At 30.0% G+C, this 21,123-nt stretch overlaps 1 protein-coding gene across 4 annotated transcripts in view; it reads left to right on the forward strand.

Annotated features, from left to right (window-relative positions):
* LOC135924995 (protein retinal degeneration B-like) overlaps positions 1 to 11,353 on the forward strand; it is a 66,133-nt gene extending 54,780 nt beyond the window's left edge. Inside the window, exons 15-20 of one of the 4 annotated variants that reach the window (XM_065460130.1) lie at positions 6,918 to 7,034; positions 7,079 to 7,287; positions 7,453 to 7,864; positions 10,360 to 10,488; positions 10,549 to 10,656; positions 10,737 to 11,353. In XM_065460130.1, coding sequence (XP_065316202.1) covers positions 6,918 to 7,034; positions 7,079 to 7,287; positions 7,453 to 7,864; positions 10,360 to 10,488; positions 10,549 to 10,656; positions 10,737 to 10,976 — 1,215 coding nt within the window. In that variant the 3' untranslated portion in view covers positions 10,977 to 11,353. Of the gene's footprint in view, positions 1 to 6,917; positions 7,035 to 7,078; positions 7,288 to 7,452; positions 7,865 to 10,359; positions 10,489 to 10,548; positions 10,657 to 10,706 lie in introns of those variants that run through there. The other 3 variants (XM_065460129.1, XM_065460131.1, XM_065460132.1) reach the window with 3 other exon arrangements.
* Positions 11,354 to 21,123: the final 9,770 nt, after the last annotated feature.

A 21,123-nucleotide genomic window follows, 5' to 3' on the forward strand; every position in this document is an offset into this window, starting at 1 on the left:
TAAGATATACAAAGTAATTTCTTAACTCACATAACTAAACATAAGATTTATTAGATATTTATAAAAATTATATTATAATTATATTTGTTTACCTTTCTATTCAGTAAAATTTCACTAGAGGTCTGTAGTGGGTGGGTTTTAATCCAAAGCAGGTTTGCTCAATGTTTCAAATTTTTTTAACCCTCTCGTCCGCCCAACCATATTTTTTTTAAAAAATTTCCCTGCCGCTCATTCATCTAAAAATTTGTTTAACCAGCTCAGAGTAACTTTAAAAATTTATATAATAAATTTATACATAAAAAATACTAAAATTTATTTATAAGTTAACAATTAATTTTAATATTATAATCTTTATAAATTTCAAAATCTACTCTATAAATCAAATTTATCAAGTAATTTAAAATATAAAATGTTGAAAATAGAGATAGACATGGAAGAGAATTTCGAGACAGATGATAACCACGTAATTTAACTCTCTCCCCAAATTTGCAAAATATTTAGAAAAAATAATAATATAGGATTTAAATTTGGACGCATGAAATAGCGAATAACAAAATCATTCAATAAATAAAGCAACTTCAACCTAAATAAAAATATCTCAAGATATTATTCATAAATTTTAATAAATTATCATCTACTATTTTAAATTTAGAATATCCACGGCAAAAATTTCTAGGAGATTGGAAAATTTATCTATAATTTTGGTGTATTATAGATCAAATTTAATTTAAACTAAATAGATTAATTCTAAGATAACAAAATCAGGTGTTTCTCAATAATCAGCACATAAATCGATAATCAATTTTATAATTAATGCAATTCAACCCCTCCTTGGTCGATAGTCCCTTATTTATCAATCTGATTACATTATCACTTGGTACCAAGTTATCCTGCTGGCAGAAGTGATGACAAGAATTTTGGATAATTTTAAAGAAATTATAGAGTTTTTTGCCAAATGCGCTACTTTCTGTTATTTATTTTATTTTAAAATTATAAAATATGCAATATTATGAAATAAATTTTTTTTAAAATAAATAAACTCGTGTTTAGTTCGCCTGATAAATATTTAAAATTTACCCGTACTTACCCATTGTTTTAAAAATATTTTTTATCCTTGTATAATTTTTCTAACCTGTCCTTATGCCTAAAATATGACGGCAGACTGACCCCCTTAATCTAATGATGCTGAGATCTAGTGGGTCGTTTAAAAACGGCTTAAGATTTTATCCAAAATAATATTATGCAGCCCTCTAGATTTGGCAAATAGAGGTTCAAACCTTTTTGCCATCCATGAACAAAATCTCCAGGCTTGCATAATATTATTTTGGCTTAAATCTTAATCGGGCCATTTTTAAAAATCGAGCCGTTATATAACATTACTGAGACTGATGACTTATATATAAAATGTGATTCCATTACAAAATAGATACTGACTATGTTTATTGACTATGAGGATACCCCTCTGAGTTACCCAATGACACCATTGTTCCATATCACCCCCTTCCCCCTCCTTTTCCATGTCAGAGGCTCTGACTAGAATAGAATTAAAAAATTAGGCATATTTTCAATTAACAACTTTCTTATGCTAAATAATAAGTGCCTAAATATTTAGCTGAATCATCAAATTATTTTTTTATGCCAATCATTATGGATGACGGTTTTTTTTAGAAACATCGGTATATATTACAGGAACTTTCGAGAATCTCAAAAAGGCGTTTAAGGCCAATTATAGATATGGCTATCTCCCAGGGGCGGACTGGCCATAAGACCAGGTGAGCATTTTGCCCACGAGGCCGCGAGAAATGTCGATTTTTGAGGCCGATCAGAGAAAATATCAAAAAAAGGCCGATTATAAAAAAAAGGTCGATTATTATGCACATTATTTTCTCTTATCATTTATTTATTTTTAATGATATCACATTCCTTGACAATTGTCATGTCGTTTACTATAATTTAATGCATAAAATACCAATAACGTCACTTGACGCTATACATCATTACCTCGTTTTTTTCTTTGTTTTTTTTCAAATGAAGTAAAAACGCTTCCGTTTGAGTAGAGTGAAAGCTAAGTTTTGATTAATTCATTATATTACATTTTTATACATTGATTTATTTTAGAAATAATATAGCCAACATTTCTTGTTCTTAATTCATTGAAATCAAATAAAATCCAGGTCGGTGAATCAGATTAAAGGATGGATGCTTGGGTGAAAAGAATAATTCATCTGGCCAAAATAAGTTGAGAAAGCTGCAAAAAATAGGTTAGATAAGGTACACGTGAAAAAGCCCTTAGAGGATATATGGTAAAGAGAGCTTGCTCCCAATATCGATAAATGCACTTCAATTTATAATAGATAATAAATCATTTGATACAAAAACTTGATAATTTTTGTAAATTTAAAACTCTAAGTACAGCTATAATATATTTAGAAATTTTTGAATTGGCCACTGTCATATCTTTAAACTAAAAAATTAGGTACTTTGTCAGCTTGGAAAATGATAGAAGATGCTAAGTCTTCTGTATCATCGATTATTACATCGATTCAATATAAAGCAATAAAATGGCTTCTAATTTAAATGAAACACTTTAATATTTAAAGCTTTCGGAGAGTATCAGGGTACATAATGCTCTGCCAAAAAATCGAATAGGACGAGCGAAGAGAATATATAGTGACAAATGTCAAGATAAACGTCCTCAAGAATCGATTGATCTTTATAGGTTTGGAGTATTTCGTCCTAATTGATCAAATTATAAACAGCTTGTTGGAACGGCTCTACATCTGAGGATATTCAGCATATAGAATTTCCTCTTAAAAATTAAAAATACATATTTTTAATTTTTAAAAGGAAAATATGCCAATCGCCAGAGTGGCCTAACGGGTTATAATGTATGCTTGGAAACAGAAGGACGCAGGTTCAATCCTGGTAAGGAGCATAAATATTTTCAGGTTTTTCTTCTATGACTGATGTGTAAAGACATATGGTAAGATAAATTTCGGAGCTTTTACATGCTAATCTCTCGCAGAAGTTTAAAGGTGTAATAGACTGCAAAGTCATCCCAGGAGAAGATATAGCCGCGCAACACAAACTACTGGTCATGGATTTACACATCACAAATAAATCCACTCGAAACAAGATAAAACTGGAACCATGCTTCAAATGGGATAAATTAAAAACAATGACAGATGCCTTTGCAATTCATGCAAACATTGAAACAATAGATTCCTCACAAGTCAGTGAAAAATGTGAACAGACCTTTCATCTAGATTAATAGACACTGCCAAATCTACACTAGGCTTGACAAGGGGAGGCAACAAATCATACAAAGAACTATGGTGGTGGAATGAAGTGGTACAAACCACTATACAGGAGAAAAAAACCCTTAATAAAATATGGTACAAATCCAAAAACCCAGATGACAAGACAAGATACAAAAAATCCAAGAGAATAGCTACAAAGGCGGTGGCTAGGGTCAAATCTATGGCATACGATGACATATATGAAGAACTACATATTAAAGAAGGGCAAAATAAAATATAAAGATTAGCCAAACAGCGAGAAAAGAATTCTAGGGATATAAACGGAGCTCCGAAAGTAATCAAGAATAAAGATGGTAAATTGATAATAAAGAAATAATGAATAGATGGAAAGATGGAAAGAATATTTTCATTAGCTTCTCAACTTAATCCCCACATACTACATTTAGATGAACACTCCCCATGTCAAAACCTTATACCACCAATAACAGAACAAGAGTTAATCATGCCTCAAGCATATGAAAAACAACATAGGGGTCCAGATGATATTCCAATAGAAAGCCTTAAAGCACTAGGAGATGATGGAATACATTTCCTCACAATAAAATACTTGGAAATGAAGAGGTTCCTCAAAAATGGGGGCAGAGCTATCTAGTTCCTATCTTCAAAAATAAAGGGGACCCACACAATTGTCAAAATTACAGGGGCATATAACTAATGTCACACTGTCTAAAACTATACGAAAAAATAAAAGAAAAAAGATTAAGAGACATAAATGAAATAGGAGAGACTCAGTTTGGCTATATGCCTGGAAGATCAACAACTGATGCTATCCCCGCAATTAGGCAAAAGAGTGAAAAATACAGGAAAAAGAACAAAAAGCTACACAAGGTCTTTCTCGATCTAGAAATGGCCTATAATAGAATCCTAAGAAAACATATCTGGTGGGCGCTACGCCACAAAAAGGTTCCCGAAAAATATATAAGAAAAATACAGGATATGTATTTGGGCCATACAACAATGGTCTGTAGCACAACAGGTACTTCAGCAGGCTTTACAATAGCCGAAGGAGTTTATCAAGGGTCGGCTCTCAGCCCACTTCTTTTCATTACAGTAATAGATGTATTAGCACAGTCTATACCTCAAACAGTCCCGTGGAATATGATATTTGCAGATGATATTGTGATACTTGCCGAATCCAAGGATGAATTGAAAGAAAGATTAGTGAGTTGGAAAAATATCCTAGAAAAGCACGGACTAAAAGTAAATAGAGAAAAGACGGAATATATGGTGATAGAAGGAGATGAATCAGAGAGTATTGATATAAATGAATGGCAGATATCGGCAATTGAAAGCTGCAAATATTTGGGCTCCACTATACAAACGGCACAATCGAAAAAGAGATAAAGAGTAAAATTAATCAAGGGTGGTTAAAGTGGAGATCTTTATCTGGATTGCTATTTGACAAAAGAATCCCACACAAATTAAAAGGAAAAATTTACAGTTCCATAGTACAACCAACTATTCTATATAGTTCGCAAACATGGCCAACCAAGGAATCAGACGAGAGAAGTCTACAAACTATGGGGATGAGAATGCTGAGGATGATTGCTGGAGTAACAAGAAAGGATAAAGTGCGCAGTACAAGAATACTAAGTAGTTTAATGGTAGTGCCCATTAAGACTAAGTTAATGGTAAACAGACTTGGATATTATGGGCACCAATGAGAATTCCTATGAACTACATAGGAAATAAGGTTGAGAGTTTGGAAGTGATGGGCAAACGTAAAAGAGGTAGGCCAAAACTTCAATGGGGCTATAAAGTTAGAGCCAATATAAAGAAGTATAAATTAGATAAAAGAGATTGTATGAATAACATAAAATGGAGAGAGATGTTGAAGGAGCTTACCACCAGAAAAGGTGAAAGCTAAAGAGAAAAAAAAGAAAAAGGAACGGAATTATGCCAGGAAAAATAATTTAATGATATACCCCCTTTTAAAATGTTTATATTTAAATTTAGATTGCAAATCTTATATTGCTGAAGATATTCAGCAGATAGAATAATTTTTTATTTCCTCTTAAAATGTATGGAAAATCCTATAAGGTTGGGAAGTATGATTTCAGGATTTTTATCTTGATGAAATAAATAGGAAAGATATATATATATTGCGTGTTAAATTACGTAACGAATAATGTTCATTTGCCAGTGTATTCAAAGATATGGTAGCAAAATAAATGAAACGGAAGATGATCGTATGAACAAGTGAGGAGTCAAATGAAGAAGACGGAATACTACAATATGATAATAACTCAAAGTGTGACGACAAAATTAATATTCAATCAGAGCCCCTCATATACGAAACTTTCTCGAGCCAGCATACATATTTTTAGAAGAATTTGTGGCCAGATTGCTTGACAATAATTTCAAAATTTGATAAAAACTTTAATCTAGGGTATAATTAAAGCAAATTATTTGTTATTCGATTTAATCATAAATATTTGAAATAATTATAAACTAGCCAAAATATTCCTTGCGGAACTTATTTTTTAGATTTACCCATCGTATTCCTTTATTCCTTTCCTTTTTAAAATTTATTTTCATATTTAATTAATAATTTTTTAAAATATAATAACACATTTTTAACTTTTGAAAATATTTTAAAAATAATTTGTGAAATAATCGTTTTGAGCTATTGCTAATAATACCAATATTTGATTCGTTACTCTAATCTGGGGTTATATTCGCGTATCATCTTTATATCCAACATTATGTGAAATTCCTTTTACGGAATCAAAATATACAAAAAATTATTTATTTACCCAATAGTCATTTCTTCTCGAAAATTCATCGTCGATTATTTCCAAAATAAAAAATTTTACATATTCGCCTAAAAATACAATTCGAGATTTTGGTTTTCATTTATGGTCCCTTTTTGCCGTATTGACACTTTTGGCGGTCAGATGGGAAAATGAATTGAAAAACCTAATCTAAAGAAAAGGAAATCAAAAAATTTTTAAAAAGCAAGTCAATAGCAAAAAAGATTAAAAATTTGGCTGCCCCTAAGAATAGTTTAATTTTGGTGACCCAGCTCACCTGTATTCTTACCCTCTTGCACGGGCTTGTTTTGACAACTCAATTTTCTTTTATAATTATTTATTAATACACATTTTTTTTGTACTATAAAGCAAAATGTATGTTAGAATAATTTAAATAACAAATAATTATTTAATGTACACACTTAAAACAAACCAATATTGGGTGTCCTAGTTCAACATCTAAAATCTGTTTATTTAAAAAATAAGACTAACCAGGACACGGCCTTGTACAATAAATAAATATTTTGTTTTGGAAGAATCACAAAGGCACTTTACCAAAGTTAATCTAAATGGCCTTTTCTTGTTAGGCTGTTTAGAGGAAGCTATATAAGCGGATAAACAGACTGCTGATTAGAAATAAGACGAACCAGGACATGGCCTGATCTGGGTTAGTGGGGTAAGAATAATATCTGAAAAATATCATAAAAATATAAAACTATTCAATTTAATGTTCAAATTAGACAAACATGCATGTTTTTTTAAATATGATTATTATAAAAATGGCAATTCAACTATATTCTTGACAAATATATAAGCAAAAATTTTGAAAATATAATTTATTCAGAATATTAGTAGTAATCACAGAGCCAACGATATTATCTTAAATGACTCGATGCCACAATCATTGATTGCTAGGTTCTCTTACGGGCCTCTAGACGTTTTAACATTAGGAGGAAAAAAAGTAGTATAATTTATGGTTTTTTAAAATGTATAATACATAACTAGGTCGATATTTATCACAAACCTGATGAAATATTAAACAGAATATATTATAACCAAAAAGACAGTACCAAAGACTATAATAATCAGATAGAACAAGCTGATTGGAAATATATTGGAAGTTCTTATACAGAGCAGAACGGGAAGTTGGTATATAACATTGTGTCAGATAAAAGACTTAGAGATGGCATTCACAAAATCAAGATGGTTTTAAGGTTAAAAATACATCAATTTAAAAACACATGTAATTTAATTTTAGTGTGATTTTTCTTTTTCTTTTTATTTGATTTTCTTTTATAACTTTAAATATTATGTAGTATAGTAAAAGTTAATGTCTTATAATGAGATACAAGCTTTTTTGTTATTAATAAAATATATAGCTCCTCATCTTCTTCCGCAACAAACTTTAAAGGTTCTCAACTTCGAAGTCATCTACAAGATATAGAAGAGACGGAAGAACGCGCTACCTTAACATTAGCCGTTCTCCATTTTACGACGGCCTTAGCAGTGTTTAGCATTGATGGAGCTTTTGCAGCAAATATTTCTTTGACCGGGAGTGACGCTCGTTCTCGCATGGGATCGGCGGAATTGGCCCGTTTCTGGGTGCAGACTTGTGGCCTTCTTCCTCTTTATTTATCAGCACGACCCGACTTACAATTAAACGGTGTAGTGGACTGGCTTGCTCGTGAAAAGTTTCCTCGTGGACTCGTACGGTTTACCACACTTGACACATCTCCTGTAATATCACTGCTTAAAGATAAAGCGGCTTATTTAAAGCATCTCGTACACGAGGTTACTCTTTGTTACTTGTATAATGTTTTGAATTAAGGCTTATTTATCGGCAAATGCCTTCTAAGGTCTACATATTATATCGAAATTAACCACTTAAATATGAATACTGCAATCCTTTTTTGTTGTTGCGTGAACATAGGCAACAATATTAAACTATTTGCTGTGCAACTAGACGGCGAACTTTTCGCTACTAACTTTTTACTAACATTCTATTCTATATTTACCTTATTTCAATGAAATGTCTTATAATAAATTGGTCATTTTTAAACTGACCATTTACATACAGATTTTTAAAGGTTGACCCTAATTAACTCAAGCCCCCCAAACTAGGCCACATTTTTTCATAGGGATTCACAAAATAATAATCACTATAGTGTCCGCATTGAGACAGTACACATTTATCATAGTTCAGGTTTATGAAATTTTTGAATTTCTATACTAACTTTGAACCATATGCGGGTCTAAAAAATTCGACTTTCCCTACCCGATTATCAAAAAATTGTTTAAAAAATATGATCCATAATTTAGTTTTGGGCCTATAGGTATATTTTCTCGTTATACAATTTATGCTGATAAAATGTTCTACCTATTACATATCAGTGACTAAACGTCCATAGAAGCAAGGAAATCATTGCTTCCCTTGTAATTTTTCTTAAATAAAATTAATATAATCTTTATGCTACGTTAAAAAAAATTAATACCACAACTTTAAAAAGAGTTAATGATATTTTTACTACATTATTTTACTGCGTTATTATATTACTGCTTTTAAGTTTAAAGCTTAAATGCGGAAGAAAATTTAAAATTGCTAAAAAATCATATTGCGTTGGAAGAATAAACTTTGGTAAACAAACATAAAATTGCTTATTTTTTAATAAAAAAGAGAAAATCAAACAAATGTTTTGTGTAATTTTACATAAAAATAAGCGTTGGGGAAACAACTAAAAAATTAATCACCGATGTTTATTTTTTGGAACATCAACTTTGGCTTTAAATAATTCTTTATGTAATTTATAAATTTAACAAAAGTGTGGCTTGTCTTGCCATATCTTTTTCTTTCTAAAAATCAAACATAAATTTTTTGAACTTATTCTGTAAAATTTTTATATATAAGAATATAATATTACATATAAAATTAATAAAAATTTCAAGGATAATAAAATAAATAACGGGCTCGGGCCTAATTCTACTTAAAATAATCGGGTTCGGGCCGGGCCTTATATTTTTAAAAAAATTTAATAAAAATTTTTGATTTAATTTATTGAAACTAAACGCTATATAACATATGTCTTTTATTTCAAGTAATTATAAAAATTAATTTCTATATTTAAATAAATTCGGGCCTGACCGGGCCAGTAAATTTTTTTAAAATAAATTTCGGGTTCTGGTTTGACCGGAAAAACTTTTTTAAAAAATTTCGGGTTCGGGCCGGGTTTGAAAAATTAGGCCCGATGCAGATCACTAATTTCGCTTGTTCAGCATTTTCTATAGAGCATCCGCGAAAAAGGTTTTTAAATTTTTTTTTGGGGGGGGGGTTGTTGGGAGAGAACGGCAGGTTGAGGCTGAGATTCTTAGCTTTTTCGGGTTCAAAAATGTGCCCATGGTTGGCCAGAATCGAAACTCTACTTGTTCAAATATATATGTCGTATTGAGGTATGGAATCCATGTGGGGGGTGGGGGGGGTATGGAATCCATGTAGATTCGGAATCTCTGGATTTTGAATCATTAACTAAAGGCGATTTTTAAATTTTATAAATCTGATTTGACAGGAATTGTATTTCAGAATATAAATTTCAAACAATTTTGTTATGAACCCTAATTTATATTAATTTTTATATGGATTTTTCATATAAATTAAAAAATACTAAAATGTCTATGGCGAAATTTGACTAAAATTTATAGGGTAAATACTGTACATGTGCTAGAATACATTTCCGGTTAAATCGGATTTTAAAATTTTTAAATCCTCGGTAAAGGATATTTGATTTAAAATCGAGAGATTCCAAATCCCAACGGAATCCATATCCGAATACTACATATATCTGATACCTGCAGGCTCGGCCCTCCGGGCCCTATTTTAATTTTTTAAATATATCCGGGCTGGGCCGGGCCTGAAAATTTTTTTTAAAAAAAATATCCGGGCTGGGCCGGGCCTGAAAATTTTTTTTAAAAAACCCAAATATTTTAAATCGTCATTATTAGCAATAAAAATCAAAAATATATAAAAAAATTTAAAAAAATTCAGGCTGGGTCTGAATTTTTTTAAAAAACAACCCGGGCCGGGCCGAAAATATTTTTTTTTAAAAAATCCGAGCCTGGCCGTACAAATGGTAACTCTGCTGGTCTCTAACATATATTGCAAATAAATTTTGCAAACTACTTAGAATTATAAATATTAACAGTTACTCTGTTTTTTTTATCCCATTAACCCAGGACTGATATTTATTTCTTATATGTTAAAATATATTATACATTATTTTCTACATTTTACAAAGGTGGGTTTAACGATTTTTGTTGCTTATGGATCGAGCAAAGATATTCCTACATATTGCTCGCTAAATATACCTCCAGAAAGAATTTATTCTATAACTAAAGTACCAAAGAGATATCAAGGGGAAGCCACGGTAAAAATAAATTATAATTAACACTATTTGACCATGGAAAAAATATTTTTTTGTTGAAAGTATTTAAGTGAAGGTTATTCCGCACATTTACAACAACTTAAAGTGGAACAAAAGATCATTCCAAACGTTCAGTCGAAATTATATATAGATGATAATATTATTACACAGGTTACATAAATATAAATTATGCCATTCTTAATTTATTTTATTATTTAAAGTAATTTGCTTTTTTTTGCATTTAAAAATAGTGGGATCTTAATAGAAATAGCTTTAAATTACCAAAGACTACGAAAAAATGCATGAGTGAGAAATATAGTGGCAAAAATAATATTTATGAAGATGATAAAACTCGAAATAATTCAACTCTTCCTAACATAAAATCCACCATCTCTGATGATAAATTGCCCAACGAGTATCTTTCTTCGAATAATTTGTCTAATCACAGGGAACGCAAATATAGTTTGAGTCGATTATTCAAAAAATTTTAATCTTTTACTTATATAACTGGTTTTTGTTGAAAGATAATTTGCTATAGAATATATTTATATTTAGAATTCTAGTTTTTTTAATAACGGAGATTGCCAATAGAATCCATATCTTCCAACGACCTACTAATTTTATGATTTGTCAAGTTGCTCAAATTGACAAGTTTATTTAATTGCAATATAGTATAATAAAATATATTATAAAATCTTTTAAACTAATCAAAATATAGAAAGTTGTATTTAAATAACAAGATTTTAGGTAATAAAATCAATGTCATTCATTCTCTGCAATAATAATTTTCTAATATAAATTATATAATTTATTATTTTTTCCACATATATGTGTAATTTATCTAATACTCAAATATTTAATTCTTTATTTCATATTTATATAATAACTGCAATATACAAAATAAATAACATTTTGTTTTTGAATATATTAGAAATATGGCAAAACATGTTTATTTCACAAATTATAATATGCATATATAGATTGAAAGAAATTAATATATATTATAACAAAGCATTCACTTGTTTTAAATTTTTTAATAACTTTCTCTAATTCCCTTCCAAAATGTGTTTTTCCTTCAATCTAGATGATTTTCTTACTTTTTTTCGGTTCACTATACATCTCGATTGTTTGCCTGGAAATACAAAATATTTAAAATTATCCTTTGAATTTCCTTTATCATTTATTATATTCAATGATGTCTTCACCTTCATAAATTCGTTTATTTGGCCTGTTACGTTGCATCCCTTAACAAAATTTTGTTTGTTTCCAAAAGAATTCATCTTATTTGCAAAAAATTTAGGATGCTTAGGCTTTGAGTCAATATCGTTATCTTTTGAAACAACATAGGTATAAGATGGTGTTATTCTGGGTTCCGGAATGCACTTTGGAGTTATAAAAACTTTGTAAGTTTTTGAACTGCCGCATATTTCTTTCGATATTTTAGCATTTTTTTCGATTAACTTCGAAGTTTTTTTTGTTTCTTTGTTTTTACTATAATTTTGAGTATTTTTTTCAAGCTTATGGTCTCTTTGGTGCATGCTAAGTTTTAATTTTGAATTGGCGTTTTTTACATTTTTTTCCCCCATTATGTTCATCTTTACTAGATTATTCATAAATGTATTTTTTCTAGAAATTTTACTTGAAATATTTTTATTCATCTTACACATCTCAAACGTTTTTGAAGTCAACTTAATATCTTCTATCTCACTTGAAGAGTCATTATCTATTTCCATTTGTACCAATTTATTATGACATTCATTTTTGTTCTCTTTCATATCTTCATTTAAACAATTTATTTTTTCAGATATCATTAACATATCAGGGCTATTAATTTGTTGTATTGTTAATAAAGATAAGTTTTTAAAAGTATTATTAATGCCTTCAATTTTATTTTTCAGGATAGAAATAGTTTCATTAATAACATTACTACTGTTATTGTTCATATTCATATTTCTTGATTGGATTTTATAAAAATGCGTGTTTATCACGGTTAACAATTGATTTTGAAATTCATTTAACTAATATTTTTTTTAAATATTTTAATATAATAAAGTTTTATTCGAACCTGTTTGATATTATCCTTTATTATACACTGAGTATTTAGTTTGGAATTATCTAACACATCTGTCCAAATTCTTGCCTGCGATATTATCAATGATTCTATACCTTCTCGTATTTGAGTTAAATTTTTATTTAGTATGTTATTGTTAGTAAATGAGTTGGTCTCATTCTTAAAATTTGGTTCCTTATAATTAATTTTCAAGTCTGAAAGCGACTGATTTAATAACTATAATATTATTGAATAAATATAAAAATCGAAAGTTTACTGTAAAGGTTTTTTCATTTGCTGTATAGTAATAAGATATTTCATCTTTTATTTCCATAAAACCTTTACTAAATTTATCATCAATTTTATTTAGCATTAGTTTATTGGTTTCTTGCAAAGATTTATGATGTCTATCAAATTCCTTAATTTTTGACGTGCCAATATTCCAAATATTTTTTATTTCCTTAAAATTTCTTGCATTATAATATATAAACCTTTTTACCTTAATAGATTCCGATAATTTATAAAAATTTTTATCACTTGCTTTTTCTTTACATTCCATATATTGAGAGAAAAATTTTTGAAACTGATTGATCTCTCTAGCAACTAGAATATGATTTTAGAAGTTATACATTAAAACAATATTTACCGCATTCTTGGATATAAGATTTAGCCTTAAGATCAAAATCATTTTTTTCATCTATTTTTTTACATATATTAAGTATAGAATCTCCAAATGACGAATGAAATTCTTTAATCTCTACACTTATGTCAGATATTTTTTCTCTATTAAAATATTTATAGATAAATTTTTAAATGTAGAATTAAACTTTATTTCATTTTCTTTACGTAACATCATAATTTTGTCATACTTATCTTCATTTTTATAATCATTTGGACAATTTAATTTGTAGCTAAGATTTGACTGAGAATTTGTCAAATATTTATTAAAATGTTGACTTAAATCGATCTTAAATTATAATTTTTGTCATATTTCATATGTTAAAATAACCTTTTGATTTTCAATCTTAACGTTTTTATCGAATGACTGAGAATTTTGAGAACTGATTCTCTGAGAACAATCAGATAAAATATCCATACCTGAATCATGGGTGCTTTGGCTATCATTAAATCTTTATACAAAAATTAGGTTTGTTTAATAATTAAAAATAGTGTACCTTGAGCTAGTAAACATTAAATCCTTAAACAGACGATTTTCAGTTTTAATTAATAAAAAAATATCCTCTAAAAATATTAAATATAAAAATAGTATATATAAATGCATCTTTTTGTTTATTAAATTTTAAACATGATGATTTATTATCATGGGTTGTAAAATATATAATTGATATAAAATACTCTTAAAAATGTAAAGTAGTTTTATAAAAATTTGCAAAAAGATGAAAGATATTTTAAAATTGCAAAAATTTGTCTAGACTAGCATGGGCTGGAGCCTTGTTCGCTCAAACTAGTTGCTAAATTTCTGCCAATAGATTCGTATTAAAATCGAAGCGTTTCTCATTATCTAATCTAAAAAAATATAGATAATTGTTTCCAAAGGGTAATTTATTCATAATATGTTTTATATTATATACATATTTTTGGAAAAAAACTATTAATCATTTTTAATATTCTATTCTCATCTTCTCAATCTGATTAAATTTAACATCTATTTATACCATCTAGATTAATTTAAAAAAGGGAAAATTTAAATAATTTTAGGGACATAGAAAAAATTAACGAAAATCGAAATTGTTATTTTTTAATTTGAAGACATCTTTACTATACTACGAAATAAATAACTAAAAATAGATCATAGAATTCAGATTTCAGAGTATTTATTATTTATCAAAGACTTCTATTTTGGTAAAAATCAATTGAAAAATGACAATTTATTTTTTAACCTATTCAAATTACTCAAGTCAACATCTTGATCTTCTAAAATAATTCTCGAGTGAAAGAGATAAGAAATAAATGTTATACTAGTAATTTTATTTTTATTTAATTTATTATTAAAATGTATGATATAATAACGATTAATAAAATAGTAAATTTCATTAATATGTCAATTTAAAAAATAATCACATTTGTTAGTATATCTTTTAAGGATAAATAATAATATATTTAAATAATATAAATAAATATATAGTAAATTAATATAATAAATTATTTAAATAATATAAATAAATATATAGTAAATTAATATAATAAATTGAGCATATGATTTAAAAGAATTATGAGTTTTCATAGTTTGCCCTTCAGTTTTTCTTCTTCCATCTGAATATTCCTCTCTTGTTCTTAATTGTTTTTCTCATCGCCGATTCTGTGATTAGGGTTTGGTTCTTTTGTTGACTTCCATCTGAATATCCCTCTCTTGTTCTTAATTGCTCTTCTCATCGCCGATTCTGTGATTAGAGGGTATCAGTCATTGAGAATATAAAGCTGAGATAATTGGATTTTATTATATTGAGGGCTAATCTTTGGCGTAGGTAGTAACCCTCGTTGGGATCTTCGGTCCTAGTAGAGATCCGTTTCCCCAGCTCTTTAAAGAAGGCCAGGGCATGAGAGCCGAACGACGTTAGAGTCGTGGCGATTAGTGGTAGGAATGTGTAATTGGCCGGAAGCGATGGCGAATACTTAGCGAGTTTATTCGTCTCGGCGTCTACTAGAGCATCTCTATTTATACTGGAAGGGGCAAGGTGACCGATGCATGAGAAATCCCAGGTTATGAATTAGCCCCTCTTCCAAGGGATCATGGTAGAGCCATCAGGACGCTTACCATCAGAATTGTAGAGTCCAGTAGGTTCGAGGGTTGATGGGATACCGGCAGATTTTAGGGCCCTGGCAATAATATCATTGCATTTTGAATGTCTAATGAATCTGCCTCTATAGCGCTTGCAGACGGCCTTTGGAGTTGACCGGCGTTTGACAAAGGATGCAGTGATAGGGTATTACCATATCACAATTAAGTCTTAGACCGATGGCATGACGTAGCTCATTATTGCTTAGGAGCTGGTCAAGGTTTCGCGATGGAAAAGCTTCGAGAAATTCATACCCGCTGTCTGCGGAAATGGAGAAGAGTAGAGAATGGTCCTCGGGTTGGCTCCTCGATTTAAGGTATGCAACGGAGTTGCCAACTAGAGGCTTATCCCAGTCCTTCTGCAGTGCCGATGAGGGAGGATCGACTAATGAAAGAGATTTCCATAGATCAATTTCCTGGGGAAGTAAAGGGTCAGGATGTTTTGTGAGTGCGTGTATGATGGGCGCGCAGAACAGGCGAGAGGATATGAACGCACTAACAGAGAGTAGGGAAAGCGATCGTATGCCAATGCCGCCGGATTTGGTTGGCAAGGTAGCTTGTAGCCAAGATAGGTCTCCGAATTTGAGATTGAGTATATCCTCTGTGAGGTGTTTAATCTCTAGCTCGTGTGCGGCGAGGTTGACGTCGTATTGGAAAATACGTGACGATCGGAGTGTATATAGAATTTTTGGGATTAGGAGGTAGTTCTTTAATAGAAAGAACGCTTGGTGGGCTGGGGGGGGCGAGATAGTGTATCGCGCATGAGGGATATCTCTAGTAGAGTGTCGGCGAAGAACTTGACAAAGGACTCGTCTTTACCCACTGGAGATCCGAGATGTGTTAAGAAGTTCAATGGTGTATGATTGAACATAGGATCATAGTTTAGGTCGATGATTCCAAAAGGACAATATTCGCTCTTGTCTTGATTGATTCGCAGTCCCAAACTGCTCTCGCTGGATTTTATTATTTCGACCGCCTTCATAACTTCGCTGGGTGAGCCGCCTAGTATACCATCGTCGATATACCAGTTATAAAGGTTTAGTTTACATTGGTAATTTATGCCTTGTATTAGGCTATTAATGCCCAGACAGAATAAAAAGGAGCCTAGAGGGTCACCTTGTTGTATTCCATTACTAGAAGGAATCAATCTATCTCCAAATTGAAGATGCGATGGACTAGCATAACAATCGAAGATGAATTGCGAGTATTCTGGGTAAAGGGTAAGGATGGGATTAAGAAACGCTGAACGTTTTAGAGAGTTAAAAGCGTTTGAAAAATCTATCTTAATTAGGATATCGTCACTGGGGTCCTGTTTGTAGATACATTCTGGTCATGTGTAGGGATACCTCACATCCCCCTTTTACGTTGACTCTTAATTGATTAGGGCACAGGTGATTGGATACTGTGAACAATATTCTGCTCACTACTAGCTTTGCGGTTAATCGGCGCCAAGTGGTCCCAATAGCGATAGGGCGAATATCTTTATTAGGTTTATGGAGGGCGATGAGTTTAGCTCCATAAAGGAGTGGAATAATGGCGGGTGGTAAGCCTCCAGCAAGCATACGGTTGATGAGTTGAGTAATTTTTTCCAAAACGTCGCATTGTTGTGTGATGTAAGGTGCGGTTAGATCCTGTAGGAATATTGGGCGAAACCCATCAACTCCCGGTGAAGAATCGCGTTTGAAGGAGAGAATAGCCTTTCTAACCTCGCTTGAGGTAAAAGTGGTTGCAATTAGAGGAGCTTCGGGGTAAGACGGTATTTCGTCCTTAAGATCGTGTGGGTAGTGTTTTAGGAGAAGAGCTTGATAAGTTGTTTGATCGTAGGGAGCTAGCTTATTGTCAGATGTTGCCAGTCATATGGCGGATTTAACATTCAGGTTATCCAGCTTTTTAGATATAAGCTTGGCCTTGGTGAGTAGCTCATTTTTGTGATTTTTATTTTTATCAGTGTCATCACCTTTAAAAGATGTGGAAAAGTGACTGATGGGTAAGGGGTAGATAGTAGCATCCTTGATTTGCTGTGTCAGAGATTTTTTGCTGGCAGGATCAGGAACTTGCAAGGTAGTAAAGGCAAATGACAGGGTGTCTAGCCAGTGTTTTATGGAAGAATAATTATTTATCAAGGAAGTCAAGTTCTTTGAGAGGTGTTAAAACTATTATAAGAGGCCTAAAAAGTGGCAAATACAAAATGAAGCGGAGCAGTATTATATATTATAATGGTCATTGTATTTAATATATTATATGTTATAAAGGTAGTATTTTGTTACTGCTTTACCACCTCGGTAATTTAATTTATAGACGACTGATTAATAATAAAGTAACCCTGGGCCATATACCATTAAAATTATAGAATATAAAAAGCAGGACTTCCGCTTTATAAAAGAGTTGTAGTAGGGATAGAAATAGATTGTAATCAGGGATGCATGGTCGGGAAGAACGGGAGGCTAACCTATGTTTTTCAAAAATGTTAAATTTGAATCCTCTTTCTATATTGTTATAAAAATTGAATCGAATTTTTTATCGCCAGATATCGCCGTTATGACAAGAGATAGAGAAACAAAAAGTTTTATTTTTCATTTCATATTTTATTATCAGCTAAAATGTAAATTTTCATTTCTCTCATTTTAACAATATTTTTATAGATATTAGAAAATTAAAGACAAAAAAAAATTTATTTGAAAATTTTAATATAAAAGCGGTACTGATTGGAGAAGAAATGATACTTGCAATCGACAGTGATGACAATTTTTAATATTTTTACTTCATTTCAGTGGCGCGGAGTCCACAGGGATGGTGGGTCTCTCTAAATATTCTATAAAGTTTATATTATTGACCCATTAATTTTTTTTAAATTTTACAACCCATAGAAATTTTATAAGTCACCGCTTTTGTTTAATTTGAAATATTGAGTGAGATTTACCATTAGAAAGTAGTGATGATAAATGGCTCCATTTTTAGAAAGTTTTAAGCCGACTCAAAAACGTTAAACCGAATTTTTAAGCTAAAATTATCATCTTAGCCTCGATAGCAGTTTAAACTTAAAGGATATTTTTAAAAAATTCAACTCGTGCCTCAAGGCTTAGAGAATTTTTACGACTGTTAGGATTGAGCCGATTTAACAGCACTACAGGCAAGAAAAAGTCCAATTTTAACAAAAATTTTTAAACGTTTAAGTAGGAATCTGAAATCTTCAAATAGGTAAGTTATTAGGATTAATCAACTTTGAAAGAAATAATAAATTTGGATATCAGGTTTTTTGATGTCCATTTTCCCAATGAATTATTCATTATTGATTGAATGATATTTTAAAAATTATATCATTTGGTGTAGAATAATTAAATATAATGTTGATTACTAAAATCAAAAAATAATAATTTGATTAAACAAAGATTTAACTAAAAAATAAAGATGAGCCCAAGTCCCAAATTTGATTTAGGGTTGATGCAGAGATGAACATATTGTCTACAATTGCAAACAATATTTTAAAATAAAATCGGGCCGGGTCGGGTCTTGGAATTTTTTTTAATATATTTAAATTTATCAATTTTATATTGAATTTTTTATTATAAAATAAAAATATTAGATTTTATTTAAAGAACTCTTTATTTTGAGTAATTATAAAAATTAATTTCTATATTTAAATAAGTTCGGGCCGGGCCTTCAAATTTTTTTAAAAAGAATTTTTTAGAAAAAGTTTCAGGTTCAGGCCTTGTTGGCAAAACTTTTTTAAAAAAAATTTGGGCAGGGCTTGAAAAATTAGGCCCGCAGATCACTAATTTAAAATTATATAGGTAAATATTTAAACTTTTATTTAAAAATACACCATTAAAAATAATTCCAAAACTAGTAACATTAGAAATATCGATTAATGACATATACTTGTCATTGGCATCAATATACCATGCATGAAGACATTGCTAACTGCATTAAATATCGTTTGTCTTATATAGAAAAACATGTCGACGCATTCTTCAATTATATTTGGAAAAAAGTTTAAATTTGAGAAATTTAAACAGGAAAATATTATTTTTTTTACTTGAGATAAAATTAAATTGACTAAATATTTGTGACGTTTCCTTTTTAGGTCGAATGAATGTGTGCAAAATTGGCTTATCCAGCATTATTTGTTCATTTTTGAGTCTTAAAAGCAGAGCCTCGCTTAACGCCTAGTAATTTTTAACTATATTTTAATGATTAATAATAATCATTTGAAACAATAAATGCTTAAGTTTTATTGATACTGAATTTTAATAAGAAATTATATTTTTAGGCAAGTTAATTTTTTAATATTCAGAATTCATAAATTTCCAAAAGTCATGAAATTTTATTTTAGAATAGACTCGTCTTTAAAAACTTAATAAGATTTAGGCGATTTATTGTTATGGTTATTAAATCCCTGACTTTAATATAGAATTAATATAGAAAAATATATATTACAATAAAATTTAAAGATTCTGAATTTGATATAGAAATACCATTTTTATCATACACTTATCATGATTATCGATTTCATTCTAAATTTTGATATTTTTAAATATAATGCAGTATATTATTTTCTGTTTTGTCTTGCCTCGGATTTTTTGTTTTATCCAGGGTTCGCCCCGGTCTCTTTTACTATTAAACCTTATTGTAGATAAGATATAGTATAAGGGTTGCACCAACGTACGAATAATAAAACCATCATTCGATTCGAAAATTAAATATTTTGAAATATCAAAAGTGAAAACTAAATTAAAAAAAATATAATTAATGTTGATATAAATTTAAAAAAATAAAGTTCCACAAGGAACAAGTTAAATACTTGGAAATAATTTTGGTTAGTGATAATTCCACTTTGATCATTTGCTAAAGAAAAACCAATTTTTGCTCAACAACCAAATTTTATTATAATGCAATACTTATTTTTATAATACTAAAGACGGAATCACAGGATCGCTTCCTATTCTATATATCATACCCCATAGTACAGATCCACAAAGTTGGTTTCAGAAAAAACTGGTCTTGCTGGATACGAAGCCACTATACAATTTGTAGTATAGCTTATCATCTTATATCGCATATAATAAATAAACAACGTGTTTAGTACATAAACAACAAAGCCTGTCTGACGTGCAACTACTCAATAATGTCAAACATATATAATTAGAATATTAAACAAATAATTTCAAGATCAAATAAATTTAAATACTACAAATAATTTTAAATCCTTTCGAATATTTAAAACATTTATTTATTCGATTCGAATAGTGAATAATCTGTTTTGGTTATAAGAGTGAGTCAAGCTTATATTAATATCGCTGGTAATAAGATATATCACCAGAGTAGGCCTCAAATAACAAACAAAAAATATTACTATTGAAGACTAATTCTTTTACAATTTTGATCAAATAATGTATATCAGAGACTTGCGAGCCCAGGCTTAAGCTCGGCCCGGGTACATGGGCCGAGTTGTATTTTAATTCTTTAAATATACACAGACGGGGCCTAAATATCTTTTTTTAAATACCTGGGCCAGGCCGTATATTTTAAAACCAAATATTTTAAATCGCCATTATTAGCTATGAAAATTAAAAATAAATAATATGTATTTTAAAACAATCCGGGCCGGGCCTGAAAATTAATTTTTTTAAATTATCTGAGAATGCCCTAAAAATATAAGACCCGGCGGGGCGGTAAAGCTTTTTTAAAAAAATCCGAGTCGGGTCGTGCAAATGGTATTTCTGAAAGTCTCATATGTATATGATTATTTTAAATTATATTGAAATGTAATTTATATTTTGTTTTGATCATC

This window comes from Gordionus sp. m RMFG-2023, chromosome 2 (genome assembly GCF_954871325.1).
Source record: "Gordionus sp. m RMFG-2023 chromosome 2, tfGorSpeb1-WG-v2, whole genome shotgun sequence".
In the NCBI taxonomy this organism is placed as follows: domain Eukaryota; kingdom Metazoa; phylum Nematomorpha; class Gordioida; order Chordodea; family Parachordodidae; genus Gordionus; species Gordionus sp. m RMFG-2023.